The sequence below is a fragment of the Hylobates moloch genome, unplaced genomic scaffold, assembly GCF_009828535.3.
Source record: "Hylobates moloch isolate HMO894 unplaced genomic scaffold, HMol_V3 SCAFFOLD_11, whole genome shotgun sequence".
NCBI classification, from domain to species: Eukaryota; Metazoa; Chordata; class Mammalia; order Primates; family Hylobatidae; genus Hylobates; species Hylobates moloch.
Genome location: NW_026652286.1, coordinates 22,954,810 through 22,972,709, shown reverse-complemented (window position 1 = coordinate 22,972,709; position 17,900 = coordinate 22,954,810). Strand labels below are relative to the sequence as shown.

The following is a 17,900-nucleotide window of genomic DNA, read 5'->3' as shown; positions in this document are numbered from 1 at the left end:
TGATGCCTCCAGCTTTGTTCTTTTGGCTTAGGATTGACTTGGCAATGCGGGCTCTTTTTTGGTTCCATATGAACTTTAAAGTAGTTTTTTCCAATTCTGTGAAGAAAGTCATTGGTAGCTTGATGGGGATGGCATTGAATCTATAAATTACTTTGGGCAGTATGGCCATTTTCACGATATGGATTCTTCCAACCCATGAGCATGGAATGTTCTTCCATTTGTTTGTATCCTCTTTTATTTCATTGAGCAGTGGTTTGTAGTTCTCCTTGAAGAGGTCCTTCACATCCCTTGTAAGTTGGATTCCTAGGTATTTTATTCTCTTTGAAGCAATTGTGAATGGGAGTTCACTCATGATTTGGCTCTCTGTTTGTCTGTGATTGGTGTACAAGAATGCTTGTGATTTTTGTACATTGATTTTGTATCCTGAGACTTTGCTGAAGTTGCTAATCAGCTTAAGGAGATTTTGGGCTGAGACAATGGGATTTTCTAGATATACAATCATGTCATCTGCAAAGAGGGACAGTTTGACTTCCTCTTTTCCTAATTGAATACCCTTTATTTCCTTCTCCTGCCTGATTGCTCTGGCCAGAACTTCCAGCACTATGGTGAATAGGAGCAGTGAGAGAGGGCATCCCTGTCTTGTGCCAGTTTTCAGAGGGAATGTTTCCAGTTTTTGCCCATTCAATATGATATTGGCTGTGGGTTTGTCGTATATAGCTCTTATTATTTTGAGATACGTCCCATCAATACCTAATTTTTTGAGAGTTTTTAGCATGAAGGGTTGTTGAATTTTGTCAAAAGCCTTTTCTGCATCTATTGAGATAATCATGTATTTTTTGTCTTTGGTTCTGTTTATATGCTGGATTACATTTATTGATTTGCGTATGTTGAACCAGCCTTGCATCCCAGGGATGAAGCCCACTTGATCATGGTGTATAAGCTTTTTGATGTGCTGCTGGATTCGGTATGCCAGTATTTTATTGAGGATTTTTGCATCAATGTTCATCAAGGATATTGGTCTAAAATTCTCTTTTTTGGTTGTGTCTCTGCCTGGCTTTGGTATCAGGATGATGCTGGCTTCATAAAATGTGTTAGGGAGGATTCCCTCTTTTTCTATTGATTGGAATACTTTCAGAAGGAATGGTACCAGTTCCTCCTTGTACCTCTGGTAGAATTCAGCTGTGAATCCATCAGGTCCTGGACTCTTTTTGGTTGGTAAGCTATTGATTATTGCCACAATTTCAGAACCTGTTATTGGTCTATTCAGAGATTCGACTTCTTCCTGATTTAGTCTTGGGAGGGTGTATTTGTCGAGGAATTTATCCATTTCTTCTAGATTTTCTAGTTTATTTGCATAGAGGTGTTTGTAGTATTCTCTGATGGTAGATTGTATTTCTGTGGGATCGGTGGTGATATCCCCTTTTTCATTTTTTATTGCATCTATTTGATTCTTCTCTCTTTTCTTCTTTATTAGTCTTGCTAGCGGTCTATCAATTTTGTTGATCTTCTCAAAAAACCAGCTCCTGGATTCATTAATTTTTTGAAGGGTTTTTTGTGTCTCTATTTCCTTCAGTTCTGCTCTGATTTTAGTTATTTCTAGCCTTCTGCTAGCTTTTGAATGTGTTTGCTCTTGCTTTTCTAGTTCTTTTAATTGTGATGTTAGGGTGTCAATTTTGGATCTTTCCTGCTTTCTCTTGTGGGCATTTAGTGCTATAAATTTCCCTCTACACACTGCTTTGAATGTCTCCCAAGATTCTGGTAGGTTGTGTCTTTGTTCTCGTTGGTTTCAAAGAACATCTTTATTTCTGCCTTCATTTCATTATGTACCCAATAGTCATTCAGGAGCAGGTTGTTCAGTTTCCATGTAGTTGAGCGGTTTTGAGTGAGTTTCTTAATCCTGAGTTCTAGTTTGATTGCACTGTGGTCTGAGAGACAGTTTGTTATAATTTCTGTTCTTTTACATTTGCTGAGGAGAGCTTTACTTCCAACTATGTGGTCAATTTTGGAATAGGTGTGGTGTGGTGCTGAAAAAAATGTATATTCTGTTGATTTGGGGTGGAGAGTTCTGTAGATGTCTATTAGGTCCACTTTGTTTAGAGCTGAGTTCAATTCCTGGATATCCTTGTTAACTTTCTGTCTAGATGATCTGTCTAATGTTGACAGTGGGGTGTTAAAATCTCCCATTATTATTGTGTGGGAGTTTAAGTCCCTTCATAGGTCACTCAGGACTTGCTTTACGAATCTGGGTGCTCCTGTGTTGGGTGCATATATATTTAGGATAGTTAGCTCTTCTTGTTGAATTGATCCCTTTACCATTATGTAATGGCCTTCTTTGTCTCTTTTGATCTTTGTTGGTTTAAAGTCTATTTTGTCAGAGACTAGGATTGCAACCCCTGCCTTTTTTTGTTTTCCATTTGCTTGATAGATCTTCCTCCATCCCTTTATTTTGAGTCTGTGTGTGTCTCTGCACGTGAGATGGGTTTCCTGAATACAGCACACTGATGGGTCCTGACTCCTTATCCAGTTTGCCAGTCTGTGTCTTTTAATTGGAGCATTTAGCCCATTTACATTTAACGTTAATATTGTTATGTGTGAATCTGATCCTGTCATTATGATGTTAGTTGGTTATTTTGCTCATTAGTTGATGCAGTTTCTTCCTAGCCTCGATGGTCTTTACAATTTGGCATGTTTTTGCAGTGGCTGGTACCGGTTGTTCCTTTCCATGTTTAGTGCTTCCTTCAGGAGCTCTTTTAGGGCAGGCCTGGTGGTGACAAAATCACTCAGCGTTTGCTTGTCTGTAAAGTATTTTATTTCTCCTTCACTTATGAAGCTTAGTTTGGCTGGATAGGAAATTCTGGGTTGAAAATTCTTTTCTTTAAGAATGTTGAATATCGGCCCCCACTCTCTTCTGGCTTGTAGAGTTTCTGCCGAGAGATCAGCTGTTAGCCTGATGGGCTTCCCTTTGTGGGTAACCTGACCTTTCTCTCTGGCTGCCCTTAACATTTTTTCCTTCATTTCAACTTTGGTGAATCTGACAATTATGTGTCTTGGAGTTGCTCTTCTCGAGGAGTATCTTTGTGGCGTTCTCTGTATTTCCTGAATCTGAATGTTGGCCTGCCTTGCTAGATTGGGGAAGTTCTCCTGGATAATATCTTGCAGAGTGTTTTCCAACTTGGTTCCATTCTCCCCATCATTTTCAGGTACACCAATCAGACGTAGGTTTAGTCGTTTCACGTAGTCCCAAATTTCTTGGAGGCTTTGTTCATTTCTTTTTATTCTTTTTTCTCTAGACTTCCCTTCTCACTTCATTTCATTCATTTCATCTTCCATCTGCGTTACCCTTTCTTCCAGTTGATCACATCTGCTACTGAGGCTTCTGCAATCTTCACGTAGTTCTCGAAACTTGGCTTTCAGCTCCTCCATCTCCTTTAAGCCCTTCTCTCCATTGGTTATTCTAGTTATCCATTCTTCTAATTTTTTTTCAAAGTTTTTAACTTCTTTGCTATTGTTTTGAATTTCCTCCCGTAGCTCAGAGTAGTTTGATCGTCTGAAGCCTTCTTCTCTCAACTCGTCAAAGTCATCCTCCATCCAGCTTTGTTCCATTGCTGGTGAGGAACTGCGTTCCTTTGGAGGAGGAGAGGTGCTCTGCTTTTTAGAGTTTCCAGTTTTTCTGCTCTGTTTTTTCCCCATCTTTGTGGTTTTATCTACTTTTGGGCTTTGATGATGGTGATGTACAGATGGGTTTTTGGTGTGGATGTCCTTTCTGTTTGTTAGTTTTCCTTCTACCAGACAGGACCCTCAGCTGCAGGTCTGTTGGAGTTTACTAGAGGTCCACTCCAGACCCTGTTTGGCTGGGTGTCAGCAGCGGTGGCTGCAGAACAGTGGATTTTCGTGAGACCACCAATTCAGCTGTCTGATGGTTCCTCTGGAAGTTTTGTCTCAGAGGAGTACCTGGCCCAGTGAGGTGTCAGTCTTTCCCTTCTGGGGGGGTGCCTCCCAGTTAGGCTGCTCAGGGGTGAGGGACCCACTTTAGGAGGCAGTCTGTCCGTTCTCAGATCTCCAGCTGCGTGCTGGGAGAACCACTACTCTCTTCAAAGCTGTCAGTCAGACAGGGACGTTTAAGTCTCTGGAGATTCCTGCTGACTTTTTGTTTGTCTGTGCCCTGCCCTCAGAGGTGGAGCCTACAGAGGCAGACAGGCCTCCTTGAGCTGTGATACACCACTTTCTTAATAGCATGTCCTTAGAAGTTATTTACTACTCTTGTGACTCAATTTCCGTGCCTATAAAATAGGTACGGATGTGTTATGCACATCATTTCATTTACTCCTCAGAACAAATTCATGAGAAAAGCACTATTATTAACCCTACATATAATATGACAGCATATATAATATGCTGTCCATACATATAATCTATTATTAAGAATATGGTCACTTAAGATGATTTTGGAGATGTGTTAATTGTTCAGGAGAAACAAATTGGGGCATAAAGTAAGGTTATAAAATTGGAAGAAATTAAAAACGTGCCTTGCTGTTTATTATTTAACTTTGCCAGTGAGACTGAATGGAAATTTGGGGCTTTAATAATTGTCTGATTACTGGCTGATTACTGTTCATCAGTGAAATTCACAAGTCCAGCGAGAAATATTGTGGTTCTTAGCAATGGGCCATTCCAATTTCCTTTTAATGAGAAGAATGTGAAGAGTGCTAGAGACCTACATTTAGCAAATGAGAAAAAGAAAAAAATTGTAATAGAACTCTATTCTAGATGAGATGCATTTATTAATCATCACTAAAGCCATTAGGAGATCTAGTTCCTTTACATTTCTGCAGAATGACTATAAATTCATCATATTTCTTAGTAATAGAAATTATATATGTATATATTTTTAATTAATTACCTATCATGGGTTCAATACTTTACACAAATTACTCTATTTAACACATGAAAATGTGGGTAAGTTCACTGTTACATTTTATAGATTCTCAACTAAAGCTGAGAGAATTTGAGCCATTTTCCCACAATTGTACAATTGAACTTGTCGACCCGTCTTTCACTAAAAACACTGTTCTTCCTGACTTCCCTCTCAGTGAAGGGCTGTGTCCAAAAATTGCCTAAGCCAGCAACCTGGCATCATTACTAAATAGCTCCCTCCCACCCTTATTCCACAACATGCAGGCAAAAGAATTAAACACACACACACACACAGATACAGATACAGGCACAGTATACTGTTAATTCCATTTTGTATGTTTTGCTAAAATCAATCCAAGTTTCCCTGCCTCCCCTGCTTCTGCTCTAGTTAGGCCAGCATAATCTTTTGTCTGGACTATTGCAATGGTAACTTTCTTAACAGTCACCTGTTTTCCTGTTTTTTTTCCCTCCTCCAATTCACTCCTGAGTTTTCAGCCAAGGAAAATTTTCCAAAACATAAATCTGATCTTGTCATTTACTGCCTAAAACCTCTCATTTACTTTCATTTGTTCTCAAAATAATGCCCAAATTCCTAATCATCACTTAACAGTCTTGTGAAATGAGTAGTTATTTCACATTTCAGTAGCAAATCTCCTATTCCCCAATTAGAACTCCAAACCTTCGGACATTTATTCACTTTTTGAAAAACTCAACATTTATTTTCATTTAGTATCTGTATGAGTCCGTTTCACGCTGCTGATAAAGGCATACCTGAGACTGGGTAATTTATAAAGAAAAAGAGGTTTAATGATTCACGGTTCCACATGACTGGGGAGGCCTCCCAATCATGGAAGAAGATGAAAGGCAGGTCTTACATACAGCAGGGAAAAGAGAATGAGAGCCCAGCCAAAGGGAAAACCCCTTATAAAATCATCAGATCTCATGAGACTTATTCACTACCACGAGAACAGTGTGGGGGAAACCACCCCCGGGATTCAATTATCTCCAACGGGGACACACCCACAACGCGTGGGAATAATGGGAGCTACAATTCAAGACGAGATTAGGGTGGGATACAGCCAAACCATATCAGTATCTACATGTGTTTGCCCTTTTCATGTGACTAATTTCGATTTATCTTTCAAAGCACCTCTTATATATTTATATTTATTTTCCTAGAAGTCATTCCTGGATTAGCAGTTCTCCTATGTGCTCCAATTCATCATTTTAATTATCACTCCCCCATCAGTTACAGTGTTAGGCTGCACTGGCAATTGTCAATTTCGTCATCCTGCCACCAAACAACCTACCTCCCACTTGCCAAACACACATATACACAAAGATGCACACACACACTACTTGTTAATTGTTTCTTTTAATAAGAAGGACTTTAGGGTAGTAACTTAATCTCCTAGATTATTTTTTTTTACATTTGCACAATGAGAATTACAATGTCTTTCTCAACCTCCTGGAAAGATCATATAAAAAATAGGAAAATAAAAAAAAGGATGTGTATATGCGTGACACAGATAATGAATTCTTTCATGGTGCTTATTTACAAGTTTGTTCAAAATTCACGGAAATTACTGTATTTTTTCACTGATCGTCATAGAGATTTTGCTTCTCCCAATACCTCTTTAGTAGCAATAGGGATTCTTAGCCAAGTTTGGAAGGTATTGCCTTTTCAATGGGCTGCTGTCTCTATAAACCAGAGAAGAAGCAAGCCTCCGACTTTATGTTCTGGCTCTACCCCAAAGTTTGTTCCCTCGATGTCAGAACCTGTCTATGTTTCTTAGATATTTTCTTCCAAAATATATCTCTTGCTGTAAAATTTTAAGGACCTGAGGGGAAAAGTGTATCAATAAACATACCTATTTTCAAAGAGGTACCTGATAAACTATGTTACACATACAGAAGAGGTACAATATTGTCCTGGAATCTCTCTGGAGCATAGATAGTCCTCATTGGGAAATGAAACTTCTGTTATAAAACGGGGTTTTCAATTTTCCCCTTTTATATGAAATAGTGAGAACAAAACCATCTTAGTAATTGAGGTTTTAACTTCTCTAGATTTTACTAAAACTGTGAGTGTTAGTGATTATGACTGATGCCAAGTGGAACCATGTGGGGGGCTCTCATGCCTGTTCTTTCTGTGTTAGACAGGACTATGAAGAGCTAGAAAAGCAGCTGAAAGAAGTGTTTAAGGAGCGAAGCACCATTCTTCGTCAGCTGACAAAGACATCTAGAGACCTTGATGGAATTAAAGTCAATCTTCAGGTGAGATGAAAACTCATTTTCCAAGCAGTAAAAGACGAGCAGTCATCTGATTTTCTGAGTGGATTGGCATGTATTTTTAAACAGTTTTTAATGTGTTTCTGGGCTTGACCATGATAGTTATTACTTACTATTATATGCGCTTTAAACAGAAATGTCATTTGAAATATAGTCTAGGAATCTGTGTTTAACAAATACAGAAATGGGATAATTGTGTTCTTGGCAGAGCCATCAATTCCTCAAGCTTCTAAGATCAGTTTGACCCCTGTGTTTTTCATATTATAAAATGACAAAGTAATTAAGATCAAGAGTTAAATGAATATAGGAATGACACCTAGAAGATAATTTTAAATTCCCCACAGGATAATTCTAAAGATTCTTTAATAAATCACATTACTGAAATAGGTAAATGACTTTAAAAGGCAAGTGGCATCTGTAAAAAAAAGTCTTAACATACTGAAATCTTCAAAAAATTGTACATAGGGTAAAAATAGTTTCATAAATATTTGATAATATATTGCAATATTTGACATAAACATTGTATTTATTATCTCCTGTATGCTAAAAGCTTTATGTGTATTATATGGTTTAATTCTTGTATGTATGAGGTAGATCCTATTGTGACATCCCTTGTTACACATGAGAGATAATGTTTAGGAAAGATACGTTATTTTTGAATGTTACAAAAGAAGCCAGAGTTTACATGTAGACAATCTGGCTCCAGAGACTATTAGTTACTGAACTGAACCATGTTTTTAAACCACATGGAGTCGCTTCTGTCCACACTCTTCTCCTGAGCTTTCTAGTCCCATTCAGATGATAATAATGGTAATGATGATGATGATGGTGGTGGTGATGGTGGTGGTGGTGGTATTAGTAACCACTGAGGCTTATTGAACATGGTCAAGGTCCAGTGCTAGATACTTTTTCTACAATTTGTATTTAAATTTCACATGAAGACTATTTGTCACATTTCATAGGTGAGAAAACAGAGTTAGAGAAAGGTTAAGAAACTAAGAGCATGCAGACAATTAAGGGACAGAGCTAGTATTTAAAGTCAACACCTAAGCTCTTCTTCCAGAAAATGTGTTACATCTGGAGAAGATGGAAACAAGAGCAAAAACAAACCAACAAAAAAAAAAACATACACAACCCAGTAGGACATAGAGATGGTAGCAGGATGATAACAGTGCAGGAGTCATAGTGTTATGATGGAAGCATGCACAGAGCATTAGGGAAATGCTCACAAGGATGAAAAGAAGTGCAGATTGGTTTCTGGTGAAGCCAATGCCTGACCTGTGGTTAAGTGGAAATTCACCAAGTGAATAGGCTGGGAAGAATACCAAGAAACCTGCACCTTCTCAGAGGCATAGAACACTCGACACACGAAGAATATTGAAAGCATATCGTGAAAGGCCCAGATGTGGTCAGTATTTACAATATTCCCAGAATACTCAGCCTTTCTATGCCAGTAGCCAAAGTCAAGACATCTCATTACAGTCTAGAAAGTTGCTTGATACCAATATATAATTTTATGGAGCCACATTTGCTGAAAAGGTAACAATCCTAGCACTAAAAATAACTGCAATTCTTAAAATGCCTTTTGCTTATTTTTTTGGCAGCCATTGTGCAAGGCTGATTTTGTGACTTGTGCCAGGTCATAAGACCATGATAAACTTTGAACTTTAGCTTCTGTGAATGATTATTTTTTTACATTTTAATTATTCCTTTTGCTTTCCTTGTATTTATGTGAAGCTACTGTTTCGTATAAATAAGCATGGCTTATTGGTTGCTTCCCAATGATAACCTCAGCCAGTTATAATAGGGAAGAGGTTTGTCTTGTAAAGTTCATCCCACTACATCCCTATTGTAATACTTATCATACTACATTAAAATTGTTGATTTTCAACATTAGATTAAAAAAATGTGTGAAGGCAGGTACCATGCCTTTGCATAGGTCTTTGCATGATTCATAATAGATATTTGTTAAATAAATATTAAGCAAACAAGTGTTTGCCCTTTTTGCTATTATCGATTCCCTACCAGTCACAACTATTCTTTTGCAAACAATGTTCTTGCCTCTTAGTTTTGACTTTTAATGCCAAGAATGACTGGTTACCCTATTAATTAGTTTATTGAGTATAAATAAGAAAGTTATTAGAGAAGGCTTGGTAGGATAGATTCTCTTGCAAGAAAAAGCTCAGGAGACTTTTCTGCTGTAATTCATAGTCTCTGAATTCTGAATTTGCCACAGTATATAAACACTAAGGACTGAAGTAGTATACATAATTAATTGTTACTATTCTGTCTATAGAGACCAGTTACAATTTTACATGGCCTTGTTTTTTTGTGTGTGTCTTAATGCATTACTCATAAATAAGAAATCAACAAAACCTAACAGGTGCATGCACTTTGACTATTTTAATCTTGAATTGTGTTATTTCCTGGCTTATGCAGGGAGATTTGCTATGTTCCCTAATATTTGTAGAAGCTGTGCCAGACCTGGTTTAACATGCCTGCAGAGAACACAGTAAAACTTCAAAGAATGAATAGAAGATATGTTTTATATTCACTTTTAAAGAGACCTAGATATTTGGAGAGTAGTTTCTCCTCCATCGAACCTCTAGAAGCCAACCCTGCTCAATTCCTTTCAGCCACTGTGTAATTGGTGTCATAAATTTCTGTTTACATCCTTAGAGCCGTGAGGACCATCATGGACTCATTTTTAATTCTTGTTCCAGGGCATATGTGCAGTCCTATCTGGTACTCTAGAACCAAAGTTAAAGTGAGCCTCAATTTCTCACCTGAATAAAACTTCATTTTTCCACTTTTCTTATCAGTCCTTAAAAAAAGATGAGCAGTCTGCCAAAACTGATGTTCAGAAACTTCTGGAATTAGGACAGAAACAAAGGTAAGACTTTTCTTTTCTTTTTTTCTTAGTTATTTCTGCCATAATGTCAAGCAACATTCAGAAACTTCACAAAATTTATTGATTCTAAATGCATGAACCTATTTATCTTTTCACTTATACTTAAATGTGCACGCGATTCACTTGGGAATCTTGTTCAAATGCAGATTCTTACACAACTGGGATGGGCTTGAGATCCCGCATTTCTAAGAAGCTCTTTGGTGATGGTGGTGCTGATGCTATTTTGTCTGCAAATAACAGTTTGAATGTTAGGGAGCTATAGTACTTTCCTCAGTTAGTAAGATGGACCCTAGTAAGTCTGACCATCAATAGACAGATTTGATAATATTGATCTAAATGGACCATGTTTAATACAATCAAAACTTGATTATGGTAATAATGATGTGGTGGTAAGGAGTGGAATTATCTTATTAACAATACAAGTAGAATCAGCACAATATTATTAGTATTGGTTTGCTTATTTTTGAGGGAAGCATATTATGAAATATACTTGTGTAAATTATAAAACGCCATATGATTTTTAAATTGCTTTTCCAAGCCAAAAAAAGAAAAACAAGTATTTTAATATAGAAACAACTTTATGTCTGCTATACACTTACTAGCAGCTCTTCTAGTACATTTGTATATATTTTCTTGTCTCATCTTCACAACTACCTTGTGAAGTGGCTATTATTCCCATTTTGTAGATGGCAAATTGTTGCTCAGAGTGCTTAGTGGAATTGCTGAGAATCATGTTAATTGGAATTTAGATTTAAAATCTGCTCTGTCTTACCCCTACAGCCCCACCTTTCCAGTTTGGCTCACTGATCATAACGCAAAAAACTGTTTCAAAGTTTACACACAAGATAGCATATGGAGTAGATTCTAAGTTCCTTCTCATCAGCCTATATGTCCTCCACTGACCTTGGTTCTTAATTCAAAACTCTATTATTGACATGCATTTGGATTAAGCCAATGATATCTATTAAAAAATATAAAATCAATTGTTTTACATTGACTTATTATTTATAGTGACATGTTTATTATTTCTTTAATGTGAAACTCTCTTCAAAGTCTAATATTAAGAAAAAGTTGAAAAAAGCAATCCGGATATGTTTCCAAAACCATATTATTTTAATGATTTCATTGGTTTGAAGTAAATCATGCTCAATATTACACCAGTATTTGTGGCTCTGTGAAATAGTGATAGAGGACATAAGCAACATTTTGAATAGGAATAGTAGAACATTATTCAATCGGAAGATAGAAAATCTTGTCATTTGTGACAACATGGATGAACCTGGAGGACATTATGTTAAGATAAATGAGCCAGGCACAGAAAGGCAAATACCACCTAATCTCACTCTTATTTGGAATCTAAAAAAGTTGATATAAAAGAACTGGTGGTTAGAATGGCGATTACCAGGGTCAGAGGTAGCTGGCGAGAGTGTTGGTGGTAAGATGTTGGCTAAAGAATATTAAATTTCAGTTGGTAAAGAGAAATAAGTTAGATGAAGTTAGTACATGATGACTGTAGTTAATAATAAACTGTATTCTTTAAAAAAAAAATAAAAAAATAACCCACGAAAAGAGACCAAGAGATACTGAAAATGATTATTTTTATAGAGTATCTCAGGTTAGGAATGGAGAATAAACAAAAATAGAAAAACAAAAATTGATTTCTGCGCAATACATGTGAAGCACCCAGTGAGAGACTGAGGAAGATATAGTGAGTTTGAGAAGATTAGAAAATAAATTTGTATGTAAAGACAAAGATAAAAATGGCTAAAAGATGGCACATACTGGGTTTCAGTGATAATAAATAGGGAATCTCTTTTAGGTAGCTCCATAAGAAATAATATAATTAAAGAGATCTTTTAGGGGAAATATTGTATTATTTCCTTGCTTTTAGAGAAATTATTCTGTCAAACCCATTCAGGGTAGAAAGAAAAATGTAGACCAGGGTGAGAAAACACTACTTAGAGACAAGGACAGGGAGATCTCAAGAGTGAGGACCATGGAGTAAAAGAAAATAAAGTCAGCCTTTCTTTACCACAGGAGGGACGTGGATGAGGAGACAGGCTTATGCATGATGTGGATGAAAACCTATTCTCTTAGTTTGCTGATATTTTCTTAAAATAGCTATGGCTGATTCACATGACACCAAAAACACCACAAAAATCAGGAAGAAAATGTGAATAGGTGTTTAAGAATTTTAATCATCAAATATACATATGGTTAAGTAAATAAACTACCAGATGATAGAACAAGTCTTTCAAAGAGAGGGTAAAATGGAGAATATTTTGGTCTTACTAATTCATAGTTTTATCTAAAATTAAAAACTTGTTTAAAATGCATAACTTGTATTATATACACAATCAAAGTTAGAATGGAAAACTCAATAAATTATAATAAAAGGTAGCTTCTCAAAAGGATATAAGATGTGATGCACTCGTTTTTTGCTGTTTACTTAAAAAGAAAAATATAAAAATTGTGTGTATATTATGGTAAAAGAGACAGTGTATCTCATTTCAAAATCTGACTTATTAGTAAACATTAAAAGAGAAAAAATATCACCTTTGGTTATCAAAAATACTGATTTATTGCAAATTTAAACATCTTCTCCGAGTTGGAAAGAGTGCAATGTGCTTGCCATTGCCACTTGGTCATATCCCCGGCTCTCAATTATTACCTTGTTTTCTGTTTGTCCTCAGATCCTTGTCATCTGGCTTCATCTGGACTAGTGATCCCTAGAAGCCATGCTTCTTTTATGTGATTCTGAAACCACTGGTCATAGCTAATGATTCAGAGGTGGCCACCAAAACAAAAACCAATCAATTAGTGTCTCCCTCTGGAACTGTAACGTAGAGGCAACTAATACATCTTTCTGTGTAGCTGGAGCTAGGCTGTAAGTTCAGAGGCTGTGCTGTGGCCACATACAACTATGTGGAGAGAAAGCAGAGTGTCTTTCTAGCAAGACAAACAGAGAAAGGGGTGTGTTTTTGTGTGTGTGTGTTTGTGTGTGTGTGTGCACTTATGTGAGAGAAAGAGTGAGAAAATGAGAGTTGTGTTGGCTTGAGCGTCATGTTTCAGGAATATTTACACAGCCTTGATAATATTCATAGGAGAGTCCCCAGGTGGATGGAGAGATTTTAAACCATACCATGTCAGGACTGAGAATATATAACCACAACAAGGAGAATAAGGAATAGGACAGGACCCCGAAATGTCTGAAAATTTGAAAATGTCCTTGAGCAAAAGAGAATAAAACATTTTATTCTCTAAGGTGGTTGGTTGGTAGATTCCCGGAAGGCAGTTTTGGACTCAGTGTACTAAAGCACTTGACGATAATGTTCTCGAAAACTAAAAAAAAGCCTGGAATTGTGGCAAGTTCTCGATCTGTGATGTTATTAAAATATAAGCTGATAGTCACTAGAAAGAAATGCCTTTCTGTAGAGTGAATAAAGTGAGGGTGTTTTTATAGCTATAATTTGGGATGAAAGAGGTGTGAAATAATGGCCCTTTAAAATTCCTTGTAACACAAAATGTTATGCTAAAATATTTCAATATTTGAGCTATCTATCACAGGTGTCACTCGAGCCATGAATTTTTTAGAATTAAAGTTTTGGTTTAGTACGAAACAGAGCCCTAGAATAGCAGATACAGATTGGGCAAATCTCAGCTGGTATTGGGAAGTGGTGCAGAGGCAAATCAGGAATCATCTCCATAGGAGGATAACTTAGCAAGTCTGTGAAGCAGAAATCTATAGCTAACTAAAGCACTAGAGCAGTGAGCATGTGAAGACATAAGCCTAGAAGCAAGGCAGAAGAAGAAATGAAGAGATATAGAAGACAAAACGTCTACTTTACCTTTCTTCCTGATAGTGTTCTTTGGCAGGAAAATATTCAGAATTCTCTACCTTTTCCAGATTTTACAATTTGTTTTTTGTCCTGTTCCCTAGATTGCCTCTAGATGTCAGAATGGGGGATTTTTTTGGAAGAAATATATAGATAGATACCTACTCTTACACATACATTATCTATCTATATATATATATATTTATAAAAATATTCATACATACTCATTGTTATTTTAATAAAACATACTTTATTTTTTAATTTTTAAGTGTTTTATGACCACCTTTTAAAAACAAAAATGAGAATTTTAAATTAAAATCACTTAAAAATTTATTATTTTGTCATTTTAATTATAACTTTATTTTCAGTAGGAAATATAATTTTATTGTGTTTCACTCAGTGCTTGTTGAAGATTTGAGTGTTTGGGATAACATGTAGGTCCTTCCTTCCTTCCTTCCTTCCTTCCTTCCTTCCTTCCTTCTCAGTAGAGATAGTATAGTAACTCTTTATAGTTTGAGCATATAGACACTAAAACACAATTTCACTACCCCTCTGTGCATTTGTTATCTATCATAACATGATGTCATAGTTTGGTGTGGGGTTTACAAAAGTGTCTTGCACATTATAAGCCTACAATATATGTAGGTATATATTATACTACAAACACTCTATGGAAAATATCAGAAATAATAATGGAAGCCCAGATTTTATATGTCCATATATGAAGTAAGTCTGATAAATGAAACCAGTCTGAGACAGTGATGGAAGCTGTCACTTAGAATCCACTTCAAGCACATTAAAAGCATCACCCAAGAAGGCATAAATCATGTAAAAACCAAAGTGACTGTAATTATTCTATAACTTGTTCTCACTATATTTTGATTGGTCAACCAAAGTCCAAAATGATTACAAAAAAACAGACAGACTTTCTTTCTCATTCTTGAAATTGGGACTGGGACATCAGTCTCAAGGCTAATTAATCTGACAGCCCCATTAAGTCCTGCTGGGTGAAAGAGCAGCTTGTGGTTGTGTAGAACATCACGGTCAGAGAATGAACATAAGGGTGTGGAGTGGTGTCAGTGGTTATTGCCATGACCTAACATTTGTTAAGTAATTCTTTTATAGGCATTGGGTTAAGTGCTTTGCTTACATTCTGTCATCTTAATATGAGCATAAACCTGTAAGTTAGTTCTACCATTGTGCCCTTTTTTTGGATGAAGAAATTGAGTATGAGAGGGTGTGTCACTTGCCCGAATATCCAGAGCTAGTCTTTTGGCACTAGATTGGAAGTTTTAAATTAGTTTAGGTGCTGGTAAGACTCAAACAGGTTTCTATTTTGTTGTTGTTACTGCTTTGAGAGAATTTCTGTAGCCAGGAATTGCCACACATACAAACACAAAAAAGTACACTAGCCTTTATCTAATATCTGATCTATTTGAGGTGATAGCTTGAGTAAAAAAAAAAAAAAAAAAAAAAAAAGGCACAGAAAGATAATATGATGTGTTATAAATAAATAAATCCAAAATCCTTAAGAGAAATGCAAATTTAGAGAAATATCACTCTTTTTAAAAAAGGAGACAGGATCCTTATGTACTACTGAGCTTGAGACACAATGAGTGTATATGCATAGGCATGCATTTTTTAATTATCTTCATTAAATGAGACAGGCCTTAAGTTAAAATAAGTTTATTTTCCCTGTTTTTACAAAAGATGTCAGGCCTTACAAAGGATGTATAGAGCACAATACTTTAAAATTAATTAATTAAGAGCATCAGAAGGGAACAGTAATTTTATCCTATCAGCAAGTCTATGGTGGCTTTTTCTAACCTGCATGTTCATACCCCAGTATGCTGTTAGTGAAATTGTCTTTTCAACTTGAATTATATATTGCTTTGATTTAACACATCATGTAGCTCACAGATGATTCAAACAGTGGGATTTTTATAAAGCATAATAGTAAGGTTATTTAAAAAAAAATCAACTTGCTTTTAGTATTTGCATGGGAGAGAAAGCCTTTTATTACCAGAATCTTTAGACACATACTGTATGCTTAACTGTGGCTTTATGCAATTCTAGCTGTCTATGTCCTAAATGTATACAGCAAAGCTTCCTTTTATAATGTACATAGGAAATAATGGAATTATATTATTTTCTCACTTATGCTCTGTTTTCTACTAAAATAGAGAAGAAATGAAGTCTCTTCAGGAGGCCCTGCAAAATCAGCTTAAGGAGACATCAGAGAAAGCAGAAAAACACCAGGCTACTGTAAGTGTGTTTCTTCTTTGTGCCCTTTGCTTTTGGGCTGGGACATTGTTGCTTTCTTTTTTTTTTTTTTTTTTTTTTTAATTATACTTTAGGTTTTAGGGTACATGTGCACAATGTGCAGGTTTGTTACATATGTATCCATGTGCCATGTTGATTTCCTGCACCCATTAGCTCGTCATTTAGCATTAGGTATATCTCCTAATGCTGTCCCCGCCCCCCCCACCCCCCACCCCACAACAGTACCCGGAATGTGATGTTCCCCTTCCTGTGTCCATGAGTTCTCATTGTTCAATTCCCACCTATGAGTGAGAACATGCGGTGTTTGGTTTTTTGTCCTTGCGATAGTTTACTGAGAATGATGTTTTCCAGTTTCATCCATGTCCCTACAAAGGACACGAACTCATCATTTTTTATGGCTGCATAGTATTCCATGGTGTATATGTGCCACATTTTCTTAATCCAGTCTATTGTTGTTGGACATTTGGGTTGGTTCCAAGTCTTTGCTATCGTGAATAGTGCCGCAATAAACATACGTGTGCATGTGTCTTTATAGCAGCATGATTTATACTCCTTTGGGTATATACCCAGTAATGGGATGGCTGGGTCAAATGGTATTTCTAGTTCTAGATCCCTGAGGAATCGCCACACTGACTTCCACAATGGTTGAACTAGTTTACAGTCCCACCAACAGTGTAAAAGTGTTCCTATTTCTCCACATCCTCTCCAGCACCTGTTGTTTCCTGATTTTTTTAATGATGGCCATTGTTGCTTTCTTTTTCCAAAATCGCTATGGAACAAACACACCTATAAAAAATAAAAGTGAAAAGACAATAAAAGAAGCATCAGTCAATGTGAACAGAATAGTAATTGGTCAGCATTCATTCCTGCAAAAGGTTAATGTTTTATTTCATTATTAGAGGGTCATCTAATTCCCAGCCGACTTTTAAGAATGAGAAACTAAAGGACAGAGTGGGACAAGAGTTCTGGTGTTAGGGCTTCATCAGTGGCTCTCACATCGTGGGATGTCACTGACTGTGAAGTAAATTAAGCTAAGTGATAGTTAAGTCGCACCCCACATCCACTGAATAAGGATCTCTCAGGAGCAGGGCCATGGAATCTATTTAATCCATCCCACGGGTTACTCTAATGCACCCCAAAGTTGATAAATCAAACTCCTCTCCTGACAGCAAGAACTGTGAGAAATAAACTATGAAACAAACTTTCTCACCCGAAATGATGTTCCCTTGACCCCACCGTTTCAGCTCTTACTACGAATATTTACCATAGGAAGGAGGGATGGTGTTCCTGACAGCCATGCTGAAAACTAGGTTTCTACCGTATTCCCCAAAGCCACCTTATGCACCATGTATAGGGATTGGACCTTATCTCTTGTTTTCGGGATCTGAGTCTGTTTTAAAATATAGTCTGTTAATTGAACATATGAGGTATAGTAAGGTCAACAGATCAGGAAAAGACTCCCACTGAAAACAGAGCTTAACTTCTCACAGTTCTAGCTGCACACCATAGAGGGGCCACACAGGGAGGCACCCAGGCTGTTTATGAGGCAGAGGGAGAGGAGGAAACTATGGGTAAGAGGCTTTATTGTGGTTTCTGAGGCAATGAACAAGTGAGGCAGGATAAGTGGGCTTGGGATTGGATAAGTGGGCTTGGGATTGGATAAG

The 17,900-nt window shown here is 36.7% G+C and overlaps 1 protein-coding gene across 2 annotated transcripts in view; it reads left to right on the top strand.

Moving 5' to 3' along the window:
- Positions 1 to 17,900, top strand: part of LUZP2 (leucine zipper protein 2) — a 602,481-nt gene that overhangs the window by 257,830 nt on the left and 326,751 nt on the right. For both annotated transcript variants that reach the window (XM_032166390.2, XM_032166391.2), the window contains 3 exons: positions 7,074 to 7,191; positions 10,029 to 10,099; positions 16,137 to 16,218. In XM_032166390.2, coding sequence (XP_032022281.2) covers positions 7,074 to 7,191; positions 10,029 to 10,099; positions 16,137 to 16,218 — 271 coding nt within the window. The remainder of the gene's footprint in view (positions 1 to 7,073; positions 7,192 to 10,028; positions 10,100 to 16,136; positions 16,219 to 17,900) is intronic.